Raw genomic sequence first — 25,175 nt, forward strand, 5'->3', positions numbered from 1 at the left:
AGAAAAGAGGGCATTCAGCAGCAGTTGTAGGACCTCCTTGATAACGTGGGACAAAAATTAATTCTCTTTATAATGAAGGACCCGGATGCTCATATAGGGAGAGACAGAGAGAACAGGTTATGAGGGCTGACTAGATCCACATGGCTGGGGCAAAAGAAAAAATAAAGGAGAGATTATTCTAGACTTTTCTCTGGCAAATGGCTTAAAGGCAGCCAGTATATTATTCACAAAGAGAGAGTCACAAGATTGCGTACAAGAGAGGTCAAGATGCAACTCAGGAACTCAGGTATACTTCTCCCTGGTAAGGAAAGAGCACTGTGTTCAAATCAACATTTGTAGTCATTCCTAATGAAATGGTTGGCTGCCAGCATGAACCACTGGTGGCCACACGTGGCATCATGCAGTGGTCAGAGAAGACTCTATGTTCAACAGAGATGAGATGAAGACTGGAAGTGTACAGGAGGGGAAGCGGAGGAGTTCAGGGAAATACCCATTGCTCTAGCATGGCAGGAAGAAGAGGAATAAATAGGGAAAGCTTAAAAGGAATAAACTGGGAAAGGTGAAGAGTTATAGCAGCATCTCAAAAGGAAACCTGGTAATGGAATACGGAAGTTATCAGAAGAAAGAAGGTGTGCATGAAGAAGTGGGAGTTAGAAACATTACACTTGACTCAGAAGGAATACTGGTGAGCTAAAAGAGAAGCTAAAAGAGCAGTTGCAATGAGAAAATTACAAGATGCCTGAGAAACTCTATCAGTTTCTGGAAGGTGACTCAGCACAAATGTCTGATCACTGACCTATCGAAAATGAAACAAAAATAATTTAAACATTTTTTCTGGGTGGGGGGGGCAAGCCCCCCTTATGTGTGGGGCTGTGCCACCCCCCACCCCCTGCTTATTTTATATATGCCAACTACAAAACTGCACTACAGTGGGAAAGCAAATTTAACTGATCTCCGCTGTAGCATAATCTTATACATAACAAAACAAAACAAAAAAAAATGTGTGATCAGCTGATTTTCAATAATCCAAGCCAGTTTTTCTCCTATTAGAAAAAGAGTGATCAGGAAAACAAACATCATCTGTCTATATCTATATCTATATTTACATCTGTATCCACATATTTATCTACTGGGATATATATATATATATATATATATATATATATATATATATATATATATATATATATGTATATTATATATGTATGTATAGGTCTACTACTAATAGTCGATCCATGGAAATATCAACATGCTTTACGTTAACAGACTTAAGTCAACAAAAATACATCAACACAGTAGAGTACATGCCCCAAGGCTAATATTCAGAACATGCAAGAAAAAGAAAAGTGTTTTTTATGGGGGGGGGGGGGGTCCACTGCACCCCCTACCCTCTTGCTAATTATATATACTTACTCAGAGATTGCACAATCCCTTGGGCTAGGTCATATCCCCCATCGCCAGGGACTCTCAAATCTTACATAGCTGTCGACCATCTGCATATGTTGTCACCCATATATATGTGTGGATATATATATATATATATATATATATATATATATATATATATATATATATATATATATATATATATGGGTTCACTTTATAACATCGAAATACTGAAATGTCGAATTTCAGTATCTCAAGGCTATAAAGTCGAATGTTAGAAATAGCGAACATTCATAATCGCAAATTTCATATATCTGAAATATATGTCGAATTTGCAGTTATGAAGTTGCACTACGTAATGTCCGGGTTTATGTTTTGGTGGTGCGCGATGCCGTGTGTGGATGTAGGTGTTATGTCAGGTAAGTGAGTGTTTTGTAAGGGTTTTGAGTGGGAGATAGAGTGTGTGTGAGGGATTGGAGAATGTGCGTGTGTGAGTGAGCTTTTGTGTTGTGTTTGTGCGATCTTGGAGTTAGTATATATAAGTAGGGGGTGTGTGTGGGGGGTGCAGCCCCCCACATGGGGGGTTATGTGTGGGTGAGTTGTGTATGTGTGTTTTTTTTTGTTTATGTTGTGATGTGGGTGTTGTGTTGTATGTTTAGTGTAGTGTGTGCGGTGTTTTCGGTTATGTGGTTTTGCGTTTTTTTTTGTCGGTGTTTTGTGGATTCGGTTTTATAGTCTCGAGATACTGAAATTTGATATTTCAGCATTTCGAGGTTATAAAGTGAATCTATATATATATATATATATATATATATATATATATATATACATACATACATATATATATATATATAGAGAGAGAGATACACACACACACACACACACACACATACACACACACACACACACACACACACACACACACACACACACACACACACACACACACACACACACACACATATGTATATATGACTTTGCAATCTAAGAATAAAGGAGAACACATTGATGGCACATAACATATAAAGTAACACTTCAGTTATGGCACAGAACATTGAAAAATGTTAAACATGCTTCATTCACTCCCAAAACACTGAAAAAAAGTAGAAATGCAAATTCTCCAGTGTTGTAAATATACTGTATGTAGTGACAAAAGATGGATTTATTTCAGAACAGCAAAGTAGACCTGTTGTGAGAAAGATGGTACAGAGCCCAATCCATAACATCAAATCCTGTCCTCATAAGGGTAAAACTCTCACCAGAAGACAGGGTCATGAAACACTTCACAGCACCCAAATCTGCTCTACAATGGCCCGGCAGACACTTTATACTCTTATGCCAGCCTTCCACCAAATTCAGAGTGTGTGGAAGAATTAATGTGTGCACATCACAAACAGGTGAAACCAAGAGTGGAAAAATAAGTGGTGGCCATGCTAGACTGGAGAAATGGATAGCAAACTCCTGAATACATAAGATTGTTCAAAGTACAGTATTAGCTCACCTGCAAAGCTAGGAAATCATGGTGCCAATAGCAGAAATTCATCTGGTGTGCTCATTGTAGGTAAAAATGCTATGGGTATTATTTGTTTGACCATACTCCTGAATTTATCTTCACTTCCATACACCTTACCCAAGCCCAAAGCTTGAACACACCTTCATATATTCTGTGTTAAATGGTGAATCACCTGGTTAAAGTTGTTAACAGAGACTTGCTCTGTAAACTCTTAATAGACGCAGCTTCAAAATCACAAACCATGAATGAAAATGTTACTGCAAAGTGTAACTTGGAAAACATCTGTGAACAGTTTTATAAAAATAGCAGAACCCAGTGGCAGAAGACAACAATAATAATCCAAGTGATGTCAATAAAATCCAAAAACATTTATTGTAAGCTGTTTCGTAATGTGCAACGAAAGCGCTTACATTAAACGTTTTTGGATTTTATTGACGTCTCTTGGATTATTATTGTGCCACTGGGTTCTGCTGTTCTTGGTATATTGGATTTACTCTGTGTTCCTTTGGATCTTTTGTTTTCAAGTTTTATAAAAATTATTATATGATCTGTGAGGCTTAGAAGTTATATGCACTACCACAACAGAAAAACTTTTAGTTTTCCCCTCTACAGTGACAAAGCTTTTTTATGAAAAGTAAATGTTACGGAGTGTGATCCTGCTCCACATATGTTCCATCTACCATCCATAAATCGCACATAGAAAGATCCCAAATATTTTCAGCTGAGGACAAAAGAAGCATATTAGACCCAGCCTGATCATCAACAGTCCAATGACATATTTAAGCTTCAATCTATAAAGGCCATTTCACTAGTGTAAGGTGCCGTGTGCATAATGGGGAACATCTTTCTGACTGAATAGCATTGTGGGGAATATGATTTCTATCTGAAAGAGTGATTTCCTTGATGGCATATTTGCTGTTACCTCTTCAGATATACATTCCAGCACATTACTCACAACCTCAGATGGGAAGATGCGTGATGTTTTTGCATCTCCTCTGGAATACTGTACCACTCCACATCACTGACCCCAGGTAAATGGTCATGGGCAGATGCTGTAACCAGTTGTTCACACTTAGACAGAAATAATGTAACGGCATGTCCCTTTCATCTTGTCACCATCTTAAATTTTAAACACCGGTATCCCTTGCCCTTGCTTTCCCACTCCAAATGATACATATAATCATCAATGTGAAGCATATCCTTGCCTCTATGCGAGCAGACTATAGTGTAAAGTTTACACACATTACCAGGGGATGTTGTGCTCCCAGATATTCCCTCATCACCATCCACTATAACAAAGCACATCAAAGTCTACTTAACAAACATGCACAGCAGAGCACCTTTAAATTGAAAACCCACAGTAAAGCACAGATGTCAGGAAACAAAGGGAGGCATGCATGCAGGAAGTTGTTATGGACAAAAATGGAACACCTTGGAAAAAATACTATTACAAGACACTCTCTGCACACATAATACGTGCTACTCTAATGAAAACACACCTGACTGCACACAAATGTAAAAGGACACTCAGCAAGTCCAGTGCAATACACTAAACAATCAAGAATGTTTGTATAGCATATTCCCATCAGAGAACCACATGGTTATGCTAACTACATACACATTCTACATATAGTGGTTCTTTTGCCAATATTACTTCATTGTACTATAATACCCAGAACAGTCAAGCATGGTATTTCACTCTTCATATTACTGGGCTTTGAACTCATGCAACAATGATGAAATTCTGTCTTCTTGACATTATTCTTTGCATCTATAAATATGTGTATATTCATCTATCTCTCTTTCTGTCTCTCTCTCTCTCGAGATATATATATAGAGATATATAGGTCTACATAGGTGTAATGATAAATATATATATATATATATATATATATATATATATATATAGTTTACCATTAAAATTTCGCTGTGCAATTGCATGGCTATGAAGTATTCGAACAACAGATGTTCGAATACTTCATATTTTGGCAGGTTACATGAGCAAACAGTATAATTGCGAATGGACTGTGTATTCGCAATTATAATGTTCGCTCATGTAAAGGGATCGCGGTACAGTGCAGTTAGGGAAATACATCCCTTTCCTCACTGTAGTGTGATCTCGGAGTTGGAATATTAAGTTGGGGGGTGCAGGAGGGCTTGCTCCCCTGCATAAATGTGATTTTAGGCTAGCTAGTTAGGGATTTAAGGGAAGGGTGGGATTGCTGTTAAGTTGACATTAACAGCTGTTTTCCGACATTAGCGCTAATAAGTACACTTTTTTTTTTATTTTCGAAATTATGATAGTAAACCTACATATATATATATATATATATATATATATATATATATATATATATATATGTGTGTGTGTGTGTGTGTGTGTGTCTCTGTGTGTGTATGTGTCTCTGTTTCTGTGTGTGTGTGTATGTGTCTATATATATATATATATATATATATATATATATATATATATATATATATATACACACAGACAACCCTCTCCTCCTACCACCCAACACTGCAACCTGTGAGAGATGCACTTATAGCCAAACTGGAGGTAAAGCTCTCTCCAACCAAGACTGAACTTGACAGTCAAGAGGAGAAGGTAAACACTTGCACCACACCACACTCATCACATAGTCCCACTAAACCTACACCAAAAAAATCCACACATACAAAACACAAAAACATTCACGGAGGCTCTCAATAATAATCTGCTCAAGCAACAGAGACCTCCAAAGGAGAAACGCAAGCAACCTCCACCCCCAACACAACATAAATGACGCATAGCCTACAGACTCAGTATGCCACTTAACCACAGCCCATAAGGCAAAACAACGTACCCAACACACTAATCATGAGTGAATCTATAGTCGGGCACACTGATGTCCCACTCACCAGGATAAACAAGGAGAATGTTACTGTCAGCTGCCTGTCGGGTGCCAGGATCCACCACATAACCCATACACTCAGGTCACTCAACAACAAGTACAAATATGACTCTTGTCATTGTCCATGTTGGTGTGAATGACCTGAGACATACCTCCCTGGACTACATGAAAAAAGACATGGAAGAGCTCTCCGATCTTGTAGCCAAGGCAGGTATGACCCTAGCCCTGAGTAGCATCCTGCCATCACCCAGAATGATACCGTAGTACAAGGACAAATTGATTGACTTCAACAATTGGCTAAGCTTCTGGTGTTATTCTAAGGGGATCCAGTATCTGTCTGCCTGGGACGAGATGGTCGACAGACCATGATGCTTTGCCAGAGGTGGCCTGCACCTGTCACCCCTGGGATTCTGGATATTGGCTAAGGCTCTTGCCACCCCTATAGTGCTTTTTTTAGGCAAGGTTCAAATGACAAATTCAACATTGTAACAGAAACAGACAAGCAAAAACTGAGGGTAATGCTACTCAATGCTAGAAGTCTAAATCTCAAAATGCACTCCCTCGAGGTACTCCTTAAAATGGAGAACATCGATATCTGTGCAGTGTCTGAGACCTGGTTCAAGGCTCCAGAGAGCAGCCCCCCCCATTACCAGGCTATAACTCATACCACACTTTTTGCCCACCTAACCTGGACTGGAACACCAAAGGTAGAGGTGTGTCCATATTCATTAAGGATATCCACACCTCCAGGCTAGTTGCTCAGCATAATGCATCTTAGGTTATCCAAGTGCAACTAACTCTGGGCAAAACTGCAATCCAAACTGTAGCTTGCTACAGATCCCCCACCATGCCCCAGGACTCACACTCCTCTTTTCTTGATATACCGGAAAATATTAGGGTTCAACCAAACACCCTAATAGTGGGTGATTTCAACTTCCCCACAAATAACTGGGAAAACTACTCATGTACCAACTCCTTCGCTCAACGCTTTCTGGAATTCATAAATTCCAATGCCCTGGATCAACTTATCCACACCCCCACCAGGGGCAACAATATCCTAAACCTAGTCATTACCAACATGAGTGACCGGTGTTCCACACCTGAAGTCAACTCCTCGTTGATCCGACCATAAGCTAATCACCCTAGATATCCACATCCTGCCCCACCCCCCATTAAGGAAACCACGGTAAAACATTCCTCCAAAGTCAACTTCATGCTTCTTAAGACAGAAGTGGTGAACTTCATGACACCCATGCAGGTGGACAATACAGTTACAACTGCTGAATCCTACACAAATGCACTCTATAAGCACTTACATGAGTGCATGGTTCATGTTATCCCAAACAGAACCAAGATGCTATCCTCCAAAAAAAGGAAGTCAATTTGGTGATCCCCTGCCATAAACAAACTCTACAACAGAAGGAAGAAACTGTTGCAAAAGTTAGTAAAATCCCATGAGTGGAGGAGCTCCCAGGTTGGCCTCAGTAAAAAGCCAATATCCTTTACAAGATTCTCCAAAGCTGGCTACGAAAAGAAAATCACCACTGATTCTGGGGACAACCACAAAACATTCTATAGCATGTCAAGACTCTCAATGACAACACCCAGATTTGCTCTGAGTTACAGCACAACAGCACGAAAATTACAGAACCAACTGATATTGCCAACATCCCGGCAGATAGGTTCAGTGCTAACTTTACCCTGCTCTCACCCCCTAAAAGGCCCATATCTATACAGGAAGAATGCAGAGTCCCTGTAACCACAAATACGCAGGTAAAAGCTGCACTCTGTAAAGCCAAAAACACAGCATCCATGGGACTGGACAACATCCCAGACTGCGTTTTACACGAACTTCAGAATGAACTGGCTCCCCACTTAAGCACCATGTTCAATCATAGCCTCATTTCAGGCTTTATGCCCACTGAATGGCACACAGCAACAGTTATCTCACTCCACAAAGGGGGAACCACCACTGATCTTGGGAACTATTGCCCTATTAGCCTGACAAGCTTGGTCTGTAAGGCCATGGAACTCATAAACAAAGACATTGGTAACCTCCAAACTCTGGACCCCCACCCAGTTCGGGTTTGTGAAAATGCAGATCATTCCTTCTGAACCTGATCTACTTCTTTGAGGCAGTCACCAAAGCCATAGACGAGGGTAAGGTGGTTCACACAGCCTATCTTGACCTCACCAAGGCTTTTGACACCATCCCCCATTCTGGAAGTATAGCTAAACCCACTAAACTAGGTATAAATCCCTACGTCACAAGATGGGTTGTCAACTGACTCACTGACAGAACCCACACTGTAAAAGTTGCAGACTCCAAATCTGACTTCAAACCAGTGATAAGTGGAGTACCACAGGGTTCAGTCCTGGGACCTCTCCTGTTTGGTATCTACTTCTCTGAAGGACAGGCTAACACAGAAGGCCTTTGGCTAACAAAGTTCACAGATGACTGCAAACTAGGAGCCATAGTTGAGTCCCCAACTGATATGGATATCCTATAGATGGGCCTCACTTAGACAGATGCCTGGTGTCAGAGTCATGGCCTCAAGCTCAATGCCAAAAAGTGCATTGTCATCCCCTTTGGTAAAAACTCTGTACTCATGAACTACCACATAGGCGGCAGTCTGCTTAATGCTGAATGTGTGATAAGAGACCTTGGGACCCAGGTGGACAGTAGTCTCTCCTTTGATAATCACATCCCCACAGTAGTCAGGAAATCCTTCTATGTGGCACACCTCATCACAAGAGGGTTCTCATCCAGGAAAAAAGAGGTTATTGTTCACCTCAACTCGACATTCATTAGACCCATTATGAAGTATAACGCACCTTTTGGAATGTACCCCACAAGACATCTGCAGCAGCTGGAAAGGCCACAGAAGTACCTCACAAAGAGGATTACTGGCCTTAAACAGATGCTCTACACTGACTGTCTCAAAAACTCCAGCTTTACTCCGTAGCATATCACCTACTCTGAGATGATCTCTGCCTAACATATAGAGCTATGTCAAACACAGAGCTACTGGACATGCTACACCTAAAGAAATCCCATTCCCTCTGAGCTACATGCTCTAGGGACCTAAACCTTGTCATTGCAATCAACAGGACATGCTGTCACAGAGACTTCCCATACTCTGGAATAAGCTACACATCTATGTCAAGCAAAGTTCCTCATTAGCATTCTTCAACAAAAATCTTGATGAGTGGATGGGAAATAGGAAATACACTCCAGGGATCACTTCTGTGGCTCTGCTTGACAGGGGCATAGGAAAATAACTTTCTTGGGTGGCATAAGCCAGGGAACCTTGTTGGCTAGGCTTACTTAGGCCCTTGGGCCGATAGCCTAGCACCTACCTATGAACCTATGAACCTATATATATATACATATATATATGGAAGTACTCCATATGATCATGATCAAACATTTGTTATACCGAATGATTTTTTTTCAACCAGTAGAAGTGATAGAAACTCATTTGATAATTTCTGTCATTTACATTTGTGGAAGATGGTGGATAGTAGGGAATTGGGGAATTTGCCCTTTCTCAACTGTTGAGTGATCTTGAAGTTGGTATATATAATTAGCAGTGGGTGTGGGGGGTGCAGGGCTTGACCCGTGCAAAAAATATGACTTAATTTATATTTTTTTTATATATATGTGTAAATTAATTTAGTTGATTCCACATATGGTCTACATCTGTTTAATCAACAAATTTGGTTGACTACACAGACGGTTGACAGTTGTATGAGATCGTACAATTCTTGGGGAGGGGAAATATGCCATTTCTTTGAAATTGTGCAATCTCAGAGGTAGTATACATAATTAGCAGGGGGGTTTATGGCTTGCTCTCCTGCAAAAAGAATGTTTTAATGTTTATTTTTTACCTTTAATTTTGCTGGCACCAAGGCTGCTGTTTGGTGCATGTGAAGTAGTGTGTCAACATATGCAGACTCTCTCTATTTATAAATATATATATATCTATATATATATATATATATCTATATATATATATATATATATATATATATATATATATATATATATATATATATATATATATATATATATATATGGTTTACTATGACAATTTTGCCGTGCAATTGCATGGCTATGAAGTATTCGAACAACGGAAGTTCGAATACTTCATATTTTGGCAGGTGATGTGAGCGAACATTATTATTGCGAATGGACTGTGCATTCGCAATTATAATGTTCGCTCATGTAAGGGGATCGTGGTACAGTGCGGTTAGGGAAATACATCCCTTTCCTCACTGTAGTGCGATCTCAGAGTTGGAATATTAAGTTAGGGGGGGTGTAGGGCTTGCCCCCCTGCATAAACGTGAGTTTAGGCTAGTTAGTTAGGGAGTTAAGGGAAGGGTGGGATTGCTGTTAAGTGTCGAAAATGTCACAAGCAACATTTTCGACATTAACAGCTGGTTTTCGACTTTAGGAAGGTTTGGAATTGTCTACATTCGGCTAAACACTTTGCTGATAAGTGCACAATATATTTTAATTTTCGACATAATGATAGTAAACATATATATATATATATATATATATATATATATATATATATAGAGAGAAAGACTGAATTTAATCAAAAAACCCAAATGTTGGCATTCACAATGATGACGTGCTACTGCGTTGACAGATGTCGACTGTCTGTGGACTCTACTAAATTCAGTCCCTCCATATATATGTGTACATGCGTATGTTTATGTGAGTAAATATATATATATATATATATATATATATATATATATATATATATATATATATATATATATATTCTATGTCAGATGACTGAGTTACCAGAAACTCGAAATTCATACAGATTAAACCATATCATCGAATTTCCGAAAACTCTAATATCAAAACAAAAAACAAAAGAAACACAAAAATCTACTTTTTTTTACATTTATGCAGGGGGCAAACCCTCCTGCACCCCTCACAATATTGAAAATGATATATACCAACTCCGAGATTGCACTACAGTGAAGAAAATGGTAAATTTCCAGATCCTTGCTGTACCATGATCTCCTTTCAAAAGCTTTGAGTTCTCAAATACTGATCTTATGGTCTCGACCTTATGAAGTTTGAGTTTCTGAAAAGTCGATCAACTGATAGGGATACATATACACACACACACACATATATATATATATATATATATATATATATATATATATATATATATATATATATGGGTTCACTACGAAATTTCAAAATCCCAAAATCTCGAGTTTCAGAATATCAAGTTCAGAATCTCGAGATCTTGGAATCTCGAAATTGTAAATTCCTCCCCCAAAACACCACCCAACACACTAAAACATGTGTATGCAGGGGATCAGGCCCCCTTGCAAACCCTCAGCAACTTAAATATACCACCTCTGAGATCGCACTACAGTGAGAACAAGGGAAATCTCACGGTCCACGCTGTATGCCAATCTCCGATCAGGATTTCAAAGTTCTGAAATTTCAAACATATGATCTAAGATCATATGAAATTTGAAATTATATATATATATATATATATATATAGAGAGAGAGAGAGAGAGAGAGAGAGGGAGATCTTGGCCCTTGTTTTTGTGATTAAGTTATGAAAAAAGGCCCATACAACAACTGATTTGCCCAATTAACAAATGATTCATGAAATATATATAAATATAAAGTTTTAGCTACATAACTATTTCTTCAAAAAAAAAACTTTGTTTTTGTAAAGCCATTCACTTGAGAGTTGTGGAATAACAGATTATGATGTGCTGATTTTTTTCCCTCTTTTATAGACTTAGTGTTTTATTTCCTGTTTTTGGAGCTTATCTTAATTCACCTGTTCCATTTTTTTTCTGCAGATTTTACATTTCCAATTGCCATAGCCTTTATCTTGGGGATCTTTGTCATTGTGGCAATAATCATCTATATTATTAGAAAAAGAAGGTAAGCCCATTACTAAAGACTAAAGATTTTTATATTCTGTCATGTTGAGTAGTTCAGTTCAGAAAATTAAGGCTCTAAGCTGTTATGTTCTGTTGTCCTTCAGTTTCCACTTCCAGTCTCTGAGCAAGTCATTTAATTGGAGAGCGCTCATGTGTTCCCCAAAAATGCATGCTTTTTTCTTTAGCAAATAAAATACAATGGTCTGTGTTGCACATGACATAAAACTATTCTGTCCAGACGTGACTGATGAAATGGTTATTTAAATGTTTTTATTGACAAATGTTTGTTAGGCAGGTGTAAGATCCACATGTACTTGTTTTTTGAAATTAATCTATTGTTTTGGTTGGGTTTCAAGGTGTAGTATGTATATAACTTTAAAACATCTGATAACGTTAGTCTTTGCCAGAGTTTCAAGACCATACATTGTATGGTCTGATATCCCACATGTATTGCACAGTACATAAATAAATGCAAATGAATCCGACTGACTACTTTGCCAGTTTTTATCTAGGTCATCTTTTATCAAATATTACATTGTATAAGTAGTCATTGCAACTAAATTGTTTCACCTTTTGTTTGAGAAACAGTATAACAACAGCTGCCAGGAAAAGTCTATCTTGAGGGTAATAGGTTTGATAATTACCAATTATATATCCAAAAATTGTATTTATTCATGACTGAACAGAATATTTGAGAAGTCTTCAAACATACAGATTGCTATGTGTCCACGTGTTTGATGAGAAGGAAAGATAAGAATAACACTACATTTACCTCGTTTTACGACAACAAGACTTTCATGAATTTTTTTACATTTACTTTAGATATATTGGATATAAGACTGCCCTTAAGGACATTTCTTGAAAAGGTTGTACAATGGTACTGATGTAAAGAACAAGGAAAGTGTTTTAAAATGCTTAAAAAGGTAGCAACTGTAGTATCCAGCAGCACTGGAGAAGGCAGTTCAAAGCCACTCCAGTATATTGCCTGGAAAACCCTATGGACAAATATATGGAAATATATTGAAATGACACCAGAAGATGAGATCCTCAGGTCTAAAGGTATCCAGCATACTACAGGGGAAGAGCATAGGGCAAGTATGAATGGCACTAGAGGTTATAACACAGATGGATTAAAGCCAGAAGAATGTCCATCTACTGAGGTGTTTCAAGATGAAAGGAAAGTCTGATGCTGCTAAGAACTATACACTACTGGACTGTGGAATCTAAGAGCTATGAACCAAAGTAAATAAAGTAAATATGGGATGAGATGCTTAAAAAAAAACTGACATCTTGAGAATGACTGAACTAAAATGGACAGAACTGGGCATTTTACATTTGATAATTTCCAGATTTTCTGTTGTGGTTAAGCTATATTCCACGTGGATGTGAATGACCTGAGATTTAACTCCCTGGACTATATAAAGATAGACATGATGGATCTTTTCTGAATATATGTTGCAGGCAAGCCTTGCACTGAGCAGCATTCTACCCTCAGCAAGAATGATATCACAATACAAGCAGAAAATGATTGACTTAAATAATTGGCTTAGCTACTGGTGCCACTCCAAGGGCATTTAGTATTTGTCAGCCTGGGACAGCATGATTGACAGACCATGCTGCTTTGCCAGAGATGGTCTGCACCTGCCACCACTAGACTTTCAAATAATGGCCAAAGCATTAGCCACTTCCATAGTGCCTTTTTTAGGCAGTGCCAAACCAATAGTCCTACCAACATAGCAAATACTTCTAATACCAAACTGAAGGTACTACTGCTCAATGCTAGGTGTCTTAACAAGAAACTGCACTCCCTGTAAGCTCTCCTCATGCTGGAGAATACTGGCTTCTGTGCAGTTAGAGAGATGTGGTTCAAGGCTGCAGAAAGCACACCGGCAGTGCAAGGCTACAATGCCTATGATGCATTCAGACCACCTTCTGAAAAAAAAAAAAAAGAAAGGAGGAGGTGTTTCTATTTACATAAAAAACCACAAAATTGATCAAGCAGGATGACTTGCTTCAGCTACTCCATGTCCAGCTGACCATAGAAAAAATTCCCCACCATATCATCCCTAGTTACAGGTCCCCAACCATGAACCATGAAAACCACTCCACATACCTGAAGTTACTAGAATCATTTGCTATTCAGCCCAGCACTCTACTCATGGGTGATTTTAACTACCCCTCCATAAACGGGGAAACATACATGACCACTAATACACAGGCTCAGAGATTCCTGGACTTTGTCAGTGGAAATGCTCTGGAACAGCTAGTCTGCACTACCACTCTGGACTCAAATATCCTTGACATAGTACTCACAAACATGGGAGATGATTGCAACCCCCTCCCCAGTGTAATGTCCTCGTTAGTAAGATTGGATCATAAATTGGTCTCCTTTGAAATAAATGTAACAATAGAACTCCTATCAAACCCTAAAACCCTAAAGAATTTTCCAAGGTAAATTACCTTCTACTAAATGATAGCATAGTTATTTTCAAAGGTCCCCCTAACCCTGAAAACATGAAAGCCTATGCAGAAGTATACATAAATGCCCTGTACAACCACTTAAACATCTGCATAGAAATGGCGGTGCCTGACTGAACAAAACCAAGTTCTTGCAAGAAAACAAGTTACCCTGGTGGACCCCTGACATAAATAAATTATACAAGAGAAGGAAGAAATTCCTGTCTAAAAGCAAGTGGGAGGGGTGCACAACAGAAAAAAAATCCATCATTATTCTCAACAGGCAAATCAAAGAACTAGTCAAGTCTTCAAAAGCTAAATATGAGACTAAAATAGCCTCCCAAGCAAAAGATTACCACAAAGCATTTTTTTAGTTATGTCCAAAATCTTAAGGGAAACACTCAACAATGTGCTGAGTTGGCTGTAGTTGGCACTACCTATACTCAGCCGGAAGAAATAGCAAACCTACTAGCCAATAAATTCAACTCAGATTTCACCCCCTCATTACCTCTGGTCACTCTCCATGAAATATTGCCTACCATTCCTTTGCCTGTTATCACAAAAGAACAGGATGTCATTGAGCTCTGTAAAGCTAGAAATACTGCATCAATGCACCCTGACAGAATCCCAGTGTGCCTATCAAATGCTTGAAACATGACTTAACAGACACGCTCAGGTCTCCATTTAATCACAGTCTCAAAACAGGCTTTGTCCCAGTAGAGTGGAGGACAGCAACAGTGAGCCCTCTGTACAAGGGGGGACCATCAACAGACCCAGGAAACTATCAGCCCATAGGTCTGACTAGCCTCTAGTGGACTTCTTTGAGAAGGTAACCAAGGCCATTGATGAGGGTAAGACAGTGCTTACCACCTACCTTGACCTGCCAAGGTATTTGACACAATACCCCACTTGGGTATTATAGATAAACTCACAAAATTGGGCATAAACCTTTACATCAACAGATGGATAGCCAAATGGCTCACAGATAGAACACGTTATTAGAGTGGTAAAATCCTCATATAGCAAGAGGCCAGTCACCAGTGAAGTACTACATGCCTCAGTGCTGGGCCCCCTCCTGTTTGGGATATACTTCTCAGATGTCAAGGCAAATGTAGATGACCTTTGACTGACCAAGTTTGCTGATGACTGAGGGTTGGGGCAATCACTGAGTACACAAATGATGATATCCTACAAAAAGGACTGATGCAGACTAATGATTTGTGTCAGAGCCATGGCCTCAAACTAAATGCAAAGAAATACATAAAATTACCCTTTAGGAAATTGAATACCACTGCAAATTACAACACTGATAGTACCCCCTAACAGTAGACCCAGTGGTGAGAGATCTGGGTACTCAGATAGATAGTAATCTGAACTTTCATCACCATGTGTCTACAGTGGCGAGGAAATCCTTCTATGTGACTCAGCTTATATCTAAGGGCTTGGGGTCCAGATCTAAGGAGGTCATAGTACCACTGTACTTGACCCTCATCAGGCAAGTAATCGAGTACAATGCATCTTTTGGCATGGACCTCACCAGGAACTTACAACAGCTGGAGTGTCCTCAGAGGTTTCTCATAAGAAAAAATACAGGTGATCTATGCCTGATCTACAAGGCACTCTCTGACCTAGGCCTGATGGAAATGTTGCATATTCGCAAAATTAACTGCATGAGGGTTACCCAATCCTGGGATCTAAACCTGATCTCTGCCACAAATAGATCATGCTGGAGAGACAGTTATGTGTCCCAGAGATTGCTCCTCTGGAATACGCTTCCTTTTTACATGAAGCAGACCCCTTCAGTGACCATTTTCAAGTGCAATCTGGACCAATGGATGAGAAATCACAAATTCACTGCTGCTGTGGTCCCTTATGGATAGAGGCAGTCTATAAAAATTGTCAAAACCCCGCTTGCTGACCCTTGTTATATTTCCCATTTCCCTAAGGATAGAAAATTGGGTAAAATCTGTGTAAAACTGGCTAGGCTTGTAAGGGCTCTTACTAGCCTAGTTACTAGCTTAGTAATCTGCTATGAACCTATGTAAAATAGACTATAATAAATTGTGACAGATGGTTAGAGAAATGGTGGTATTGGGTCTTCTCATTTGCCTTCTGAGGAATTTGTATGCAAAAGAAAATGAATCTACAGTTCAGTTAGAACAAAATATTTCAAGATTGAGAAAAGAATACAACAAGACTATACATTGTCACCCTACTTAACCACTTCATGTACTGAACATAACGTGAATTGCTGGGTTATATGAATCAGATGATGAAATCAGAACTGCTGGAGAGATATTAACAACCTTAGATATGCAGATAATATTACTCTGATCTAGGGTGGTGTTAGCATTCTGGGGTACTCAGCTAGTGTCAAGTTAGGGTCTTCCTGGACTCTTACAGTTTAGGTTTTGCCCCATCAATTCACCCCTCCTAAGCAGCATTTTACTTTATGCTGCAGAGAAAATACACCAGTTCATGCTGCAGAGAAGAGAATAGACGCAGCTGAGGGCAGAGACCACCACTAAGTCCACGACAAAATCCATTTATACAATCCAGGGTGTGGGGGTCACTAGACCCCTAGAACCCTAAAGGTTTGAATGTTCTATGATAGACTTTATACATTATTTTTGAAAGATAATTACTTGTGTTAACTGCATTTTTACTGCTACTCTGAAGAGTTATTTATGTGCCCAGCATTACTGCTGTGTGTGGACAGATAAAAACAAATGGGGATATGTTTTACACTCCCATAAACAAACACACACACATTGCATGTTCATCTTCAGGGAAATTGGACGAATGTCAATTCACCTATTGCATATCTTTAAGGTACAGAAGCATACCAGATTGCATGGACAGACACACACAGAAAGGGAGGGCATGCAGATTTCAGATAGCAAAAGCCACAACCAAGATCTCAACTGGAGCAAAGTACTGTGAAATGTCAGTGGTATTCATCATACCACTGTAGCAATGAGCAGTTACTTTCTCACACATCCTCTACCTGTCAAGCCACCAAAGTCATGCATGTATTTCGTGTATGGTCAGTGTTTGTGATGGTAACTGAAAGCAATTTGGCCAATTTGTTACTCTTAAATTCATTGCAACCTGTGACTCCCATGCCCTGGCCCAGCAATCAAGGAGCCTCAATCCTCACCACTAAGACCAGTGAGGGGCATCTCATATAGGGGGAAAGGATAACAAATACACACAGTAAAGTGCAATTTCCCTTAAGAGCAAACAGAGATCACAGTCAGTCCGGGGCTGGTCATTCCCTTGCTTTCCAGGTCCACAATAAGACTCCCCACTGGCACAGCTATAAGGTCCAGATCTCAGCCTAGTGAGCAAGCTAAAACCTCCAGCACCCTCTCTGTCCAACCAGTGCTTTATGTCCCTGCCCAAGTAGCTCACACACACACACACACACACACACACACACACACACACACACACACACACACACACACACACACACACACACACACACACACACACACACACATACCCTCTCAAACATATGAATGAAACTATCAAAATTATCCCCCTCTTTAAAATGCAGAAGAAATTTACTGACCTTTTGTGCTTCTGGGGTCTAGTTACTCCCTTCCCCATTACCTCCATGACTCAAGAGTCAACATTTCCCTCTCATGCCTCCTCTGCTGCTCCTTCTCCTCGGTTTCTATCTCGCCTGGCCTCCAACTCAAGTCTCTTTAGCTCCAGATGGATTTTTAATTCCTCTGCAGAAAGGTTGAGCTGTCCATTCTCCAAGGGTATTATAACTCCACTGCCAGTCTGATTGTCCTCCTGGTTGCTGTTTTCTGATGTAGCTATAACCAAGGCTGCAATCAGGTCTGCCTTAGTCAGATTTCCATGCAGCAGTCCCCTAGCCTGGCACATCTCCGCCAGCTGTCTCCTTGTCAGCTTTCCATACTCCTCTGCTGACATGCTGCCTGCTCACCCTGACTAGCTAAGCTAACAAAAGAAATAAAACAATTATGATCTGAACTCTGAGTATTCACTGCATGTCTGATTTAGAGTACAAAACACCTTCAAAGCTCGCTGTACACAAGCTACAGAAATTCACTCTACGCACACCACTACAAGCCAATTAGAATTTGACAACCAATTAATATGTGGTGTGGATATCCCACCACTGCCAAACAATTAATATGTGACGCCCATGCCCTGGCCCAGCAATCAAGGAGCCTCAATCCTCACCACTAACACCAGTGAGGGGCGTCTCATATAGGAGGAAAGGATAACAAATACACACAGTAAAGTGCAATTTCCCTTAAGAGCACGCAGAGATCACAGTCAGTCCAGGGCTGGTTGCTCCCTTGCTCTCCAGGTCCCCAATACGTCTCCCCACTGGCACAGCTATAAGGTCCAGATCTCAGCCTAGTGGGCAAGCTAAAACCTCCAGCACCCTCTCTATCCAACCAGTGCTTCATGTCCCTGCTCAAGTGGGTCACACACACACACACACACACACACACACACACACACACACACACACACACACACACACACACACACACACACACACACACACACACACACATGCACACACACACCCACACACACACACACACACACACACACACACACACACACACACACACACACACACACACACACACACACACACACACACACACACCACACACATTTTGAGATGAGTTTATACAACCACACAGACACTCCTGGGGAAGGCTTGCACAGGCTCTCCAGCTGTGCCCCTTTTTCCCAGACTATACGGTAGTACCAGCTGCCACCACCCACTAATATTTATCAGCTACTCAAAGACCCTTAAAAGGGTGTCCAATTATTACTGTGCGATATTATTATCCAATTGGTAGTATAGCCCAGGGCTAAAGCTATTAGAGTGGCTTTGTACAATTTTACCAAAGGCATACAAGTACTCTAAAGAGCTTAAATTATCTCTACAAAAACAGCCACAGTTGAAAGGTTTTAAAATATTTAATAATAATACAGAGATCACAGTGAAATACTTAAAATAATTCAGTAGTACAGTTCTGACATCACAGAAAAACACTTAGTCTAAACATTCTAGTTTCTAGCCATTTCTAAGCCAAAACACAAATCTAAAATAAACTTACATATAGAGCAAGGGAAGAATGTGGATGAGTTGGATGGTCAAGACAAAAATGCTTAATGCTTTCTGATTCTCTCTGTTTTTAAAATCACATTCCTGCTTCACATTACATCATTCTTCACACTTCCCTGGGTTCACATTACATAATTCTTTACACTTTCCTGGGTTCCCAGGCTAACAGAAACTACATTTACATTCTTCACCTCTGGGCAGAAACCACAGCAATAAAGGACATTTATGCATGCAAATTCTGGCTATTAGCTCTGGCCTTAAAACAATAGTAAGAATTCCTTCATCTAATCTGGCCAGAGCCATGTTTACATCAAAGGGTCACAACATGTTTTACTTGGTCAGTAGAGTGCACTGCTGTTACATTTTTTCCAGTTCCACATGTAACACTATTTTTACCATTTAAGACAACAAGCCTGTGGTTTACATTAATATTTACAAATGACAGAATTATCTATTAAATTATATCTGGCTAGGCTGGCAGCCTTCACACAACCACATTGTCTGCCACCCCCCCCCCCCCAAACACAAGCATAATGGCAGTGTTAATGATATTAGTGATAGAAAGTGAAATAAATTATAACCAAATTATTATTTGTACACTGTGACCTCCCCCCCCCACACACTCCCCCCACAAGCATAAGCTATGGCAATACTGGTTTTAAACTGATTTCAACCATCGTCACTACATTGTCTGTCACTGTCCATGATTTTACAGAATGCTCCTCATTCTGCCTCAAGGTTTTATCCTGTCTGTCATAAAATTTTTGATCTGCTAATAAATTATTCAGGATTACAGACATTCAGTAATGCCATACCTTAGAGTTTCATACTTCATATCATCCAAAAAATGCATGCTGATGCACAACATGCTGTTCTATTAAATTTTAAATGAATTAGAGTAATATTTACACAAGTGTTATTTATTCTGAGCTTTTATTCTGCCATTATTTTTGGCTTTTTCTAGTTAAAATATCTGGTGCCCTGTCAATATTTATAAAATTTCCTGAAAGAGAAAACCATTCTGAAAATTATTCTGCAGATCAGTAGCATCTGTTCTTAAAATCCCAGGTAAACACTGAGATTGGTTGCTCTAGGTTGCTGATCTCTAGAGCTTACATTGCTCATGCTAATTCTGTAATTACTGGCTTTATGCTAACAAAGGATTTGCCTCTACTTTGTTGGTTCCTAGTTTATCCCAACGAGGCTACATCACAACCTTGTTATGGATAAACATATAATAGGAGAATGAATGATCTTGTTTCCCCTCATTTCCTCCCAATGAAAAGTAGCATCTGTGGGGTCGCTACAGAGTTGAGGATGATTTGGGAGGAAGGAGCTCCCTGCCTCTGTCTGTATGGCAGGTGCCAATTCCACAGAACTCTTAAACTTCAGACCAATAGCTATCCTCTTCCCCTAAATCTTAGAAAAATGTATACATATACAAGTAATGCAATATCTTATTCAGCGCACATGCCTCACTACCACTAAGCATGGTTTCCGACCCAAACATAGTACCACTACAGCTCTACATTCCTTTCTCAACACCATTTCTATAGCTAGAGATAATCATAAACTTCTCTCATGCTTATTCCTTGACCTCTCAAAAGCCTTCAACACTGTCTCACATCCTCTGCTACTGAATAAACTCTCTGATCTCAACTTCTCTACTACAACAATAGCATGGTTCTCCAGCTGTCTCACTGACCAATAGCAAGAAGTAAGATGGCACTCCTCACTATCATCCCCCCCTCCAGTGAAAATGAGTGTTCCCTAAGGATCCATCCTTGGACCACTACTTTTCAATATCTTCACCAACTCACTCTACTCTTCTTGTCCACAATCCTCATTAGTCCAATATGCAGATGACTCCACAGTTATCACCATTGCTAACTCACCCTCTGAATTTCTAATAGCTACCCAGTCTTCTTTCAACTCTGTTGAAACCTGGCTCACCAATAATCAGCTCATCCTTAATCCCCAAAAAACTAAACTTTTACTCTTTCTCCCCAAAACTGTTACTCATATCAAATCTACTTTTCAAATAAAATCACCAAATCCCACTCTCATAGTTGCTGACTCTAGTACTAAACTCCTTGGTGTAACCATTGATGATCACCTAAAATCTGACCTCCATATAAATAATTGTATCAGGAAAACCCATCAAAAACTAGGACTTCTCTACAGAAATAAAAAATTCCTAACCCCTGGATCTAGAACCACAATCACCCATGCTTATCTTTTGCCATGCCTAACATACTGCTCCCAAATACTCACAAATCTTAACTCCACCTTACAAAATAGCCAAATTTGCTTCACAACAAACCTACAAATCTCACTACTGTATCTCCCTCAAACATCTAAACTGGCTCGAGCTACCACACCTCCTACTCCTCTCTCAGCTCCAAATTATACACTCCATTATTTATTCACCGTCCTAATGTCCAGCACTAGGCACCATAATCTCCCACTATGTCCCATCCAGACTACTCAGGAGCTCCACCCAAGATATTTTACAAATTTACAAGCCCAAGTCCAAAATAGGAGCCATTAAATACAGCTACCATCCCTCTATTGCTTGGAACAAACTCCCGCAAGAAGTTAGATCACTTTCACATCCTAAAGTATTCAAACTAGCCACTAAACAGAACTTAAAAAGTCACTGGATTTGTACCTGTTTTCAGCCTCCTTGAATATACCTTCACTAAATAACAGACCTAACTTCCTCTGTCTTACCATCATTTCTTCTCCTCTATACCAAAACATTTACAACTTAAACTAGTCTACTTCATCTTTTTTTACCTAACACTATCTCCTTTCTTTCTGCTGCAGTATTCTTCATAACATTTGTATAGATAATTGTAACTGCATATATATGATAACTGTTCTACAAGTTTTATTATGATTATAATGTTAACTGTGTTTGTATCGGTTATATTTTTTGTAACTATGTTTTGGAGCTTTTCTCCCTGGGCCTCTGCTGAAAAAGGGCTTTTGCTCTGTCAGACAATCCCGGGTAACAAATGTAAAATAAAATAAAATAAAATAAATAAATAAAATAATAAAGCTAGTTTTACTGACAGAATGCCTTACAGCAGGATTTAACTAAATCAAGGGCATTATGTCAGGGGTAAAATATCTAATGAAATTATGAAACATGCAACTTGACAAAACGCTGTTCCTACACCCAGAGATTTCTTTAAATTTTAAAAGAAGTGCTGCCAGTCTTTAGGATTCTTCATCCTAAGAGTTATTATTACCCACCTTGTTTATTAATCACACCAGACTGCTGTTTATTAAGTACACAGGATTGCTGTTTATTACAAGGTACAGGGTTTGATTCTGACCTTGGGTTATTGGCTATGCTTAAAATGGTCCTTCAGGGCAGTTAGCCTAGTATTCGCTTATGAACTATTTTAATTGGCCTTAATGACCTAAAGTTGCTTATTAGTAGGATTCACATATTCTTGTTACCATTTCCTGAATTTGTTTTTAAGTTAAATTGCTATGAACAATACATTGGACTTCAGCTGTGTAGTCTCTTCTTCATTTTACTGTTATTAATCTTCCTTATGATATTTACTACGTGATCCCTTGTTCCACTGCTACCATATGTTGAGGTCATCACATATTAATCCTAAGGAGGTCATCACATGTTAATCCTAAGGAGGTCATCACATGTTAATCCCAAATCCTAGCACTGCACATACTATAGCCATCCCTCTGCTTACTATGTTGGTTTGTATAATTTGTACACATTATACTGGAATTAACCATATTGCATTCATCTACTATATAATTTACCTTTCTTTAACTTCTTCAGATCCCTTGCATTTTGTCTATACACAGTACTTTGTTTAGTTAAATTGCTTCAGGTGATTGTCAGATTTGACACTGCAGAAGTATGCTAGCAATTTAAGAAAATATTGCAGAATATGCGTATACATGTAAAGAGTGGAACAGTAATCCACTTTCAAGATATTATTTTCCAAGTTTATTATCAAAATTGTCCCAGTATGTAAATGCTCCTATTCACATAAACCCAGACCTACAAAAGAATGTTTTAAAAGCATGGAGTATGAAACAACTGGTCCGAAAAGAGAAACATGTTTCTTCTTTCTTGTTGATGAAGGAGTGTCCAATGTAGTTTGTGTGGCAGAAAGGACTCCCCCTAGTGAAATATTTTAATATTGAAATTATTTTTATTTTAATATGTGAGAAGCTCACATAGTTTAGCCGTTTACAAGGTTAAATACGTTGAAGCAAGTCAGTGAAAATAGTCTCAAGCAAGTGCAAAAAGCCAAACTACATATTTACAAAATGTAAAGAAAAATATACATAAAAAAAAAAAGGTAGGCTTGTTACATTTAAGTAATCATATTCAGCTAGACCAAATGTCAGTGTAGTAAATTGTTGTAAATTAGGTGCAACAAAATGTATGTCTTTATAAAACATATAAAACAGACCAGTTGAGTAAGATGATGTGTTTTGGAGAAATTGGAACTCCACATGTGCACAATGGTGCATGTACAGAGTTATGAGTCCCAAAACAGGGAAGTTGAGTATTTTAAGTGAAAATTAATATATAAACATACTTGACAACAGTTTTTGCATTTAAAGATACTGTAGTTCAGTAGCCAATACCACAGTATGCCTGTTAGATGTAAGATAGTAGACAGTTTACTAAAACAACTTAAGTTACAGGCACAGTACTATTTGCTGTCTGTGTTTTGTACTGCTCTCAGGGTATTTACAAAAATTCACTCTACCCATTTCATTCTTTGCCCATTTCAGACTCTAGGTATCAATAAACTGAAGATGCTCTCCTTAGAGCTCTTTTCTCACGTCTACTCCCAAAGGTTGCTGTGGTCACCCTCTTTACAAGGAATGCAGAAAGTTCTTCCATTTCTTGAATGAAAACATTTTCAGTTCACTTCTTTGCTGTTTTTTTCATCCCCCTTTTGCTTTAGGCTTGTTTATGTCCCAGCACTCCTACCACTCAACTGTGCAGAATTTTTGCAGAATGTCCAGATTTTTGCCTCACATTCTATGTCTGTTTATCATAAAATGTGTATTTTTTGGCAAACAAAAGAGGGATGAAGTGACTAAATAATGACAGTTATTTGATTTTTCAGACCTCATATCTTTCAGAAAATGCATGTTAGTTCAAAACCTGTTATTCTACCAACGTTTTAAAATTTCTAACAGCAATATTTAAAATCTGTCCTTGATTTGCTGCCTTTAACTGCCCATTATTTTTGGTATTGTCCAGAATTCTTGCACTAAGAGGTTGAAAGGTATGCCATTGTCCCTGTCCATTGACGGGTCTTCCAGTTCATCCTTCTACTCCTGGACTTTTTCTGATACAGAGCTAGGATCAGCATGGATATTAAAGGTGTCCTTTGAGCATACTGGCAACTACATCTGTGGTGGGGTTTAGTGATGAGCTAATCCAATTTCCCCACCTCTCCTTTCATCTACTATGTATGAGTACTACTTCCCACTATGGACCATGTCTCCCCTCAGGGATCACCATAGATGAATGCCCATCCTCCCCCTGGTATGGGAATGCTCATCCCTCCCTGCCAGCTCCACAGACACCAGGGACAGTATTCAGACCCAGGTTGTTTAAACCATTGCTAGAGCTTTATCCTTCTATGAGATAGTACTGGTTTGTTGTCTGAGTTTTGTACTGGTCCCAGGGCATTTTAAAACATCTTAGCTTTAATCTTTGCTCATTTCCGACTCTAAAGTATTCACAGTTACCCATTCCTTGGTAACTGATAGAAGAAGCTTACACAAAATAATAAGATTTAGTGCTTTACCAGCTGGAGATGTGGTGCTGTGGTAGCGTTGT

The 25,175-nt window shown here is 39.1% G+C and overlaps 1 protein-coding gene across 1 annotated transcript in view; it reads left to right on the forward strand.

Annotated features, from left to right (window-relative positions):
• The window catches only part of CA12 (carbonic anhydrase 12), a 462,957-nt gene that overhangs the window by 317,267 nt on the left and 120,515 nt on the right, over positions 1-25,175 (forward strand). Inside the window, exon 9 of the mRNA XM_044077750.1 lies at positions 11,650-11,734. Coding sequence (XP_043933685.1) covers positions 11,650-11,734 — 85 coding nt within the window. The remainder of the gene's footprint in view (positions 1-11,649; positions 11,735-25,175) is intronic.

Source organism: Protopterus annectens, chromosome 7.part0, assembly GCF_019279795.1.
Source record: "Protopterus annectens isolate FY-2018-M chromosome 7.part0, PAN1.0, whole genome shotgun sequence".
Lineage (NCBI taxonomy): Eukaryota > Metazoa > Chordata > Ceratodontiformes > Protopteridae > Protopterus > Protopterus annectens.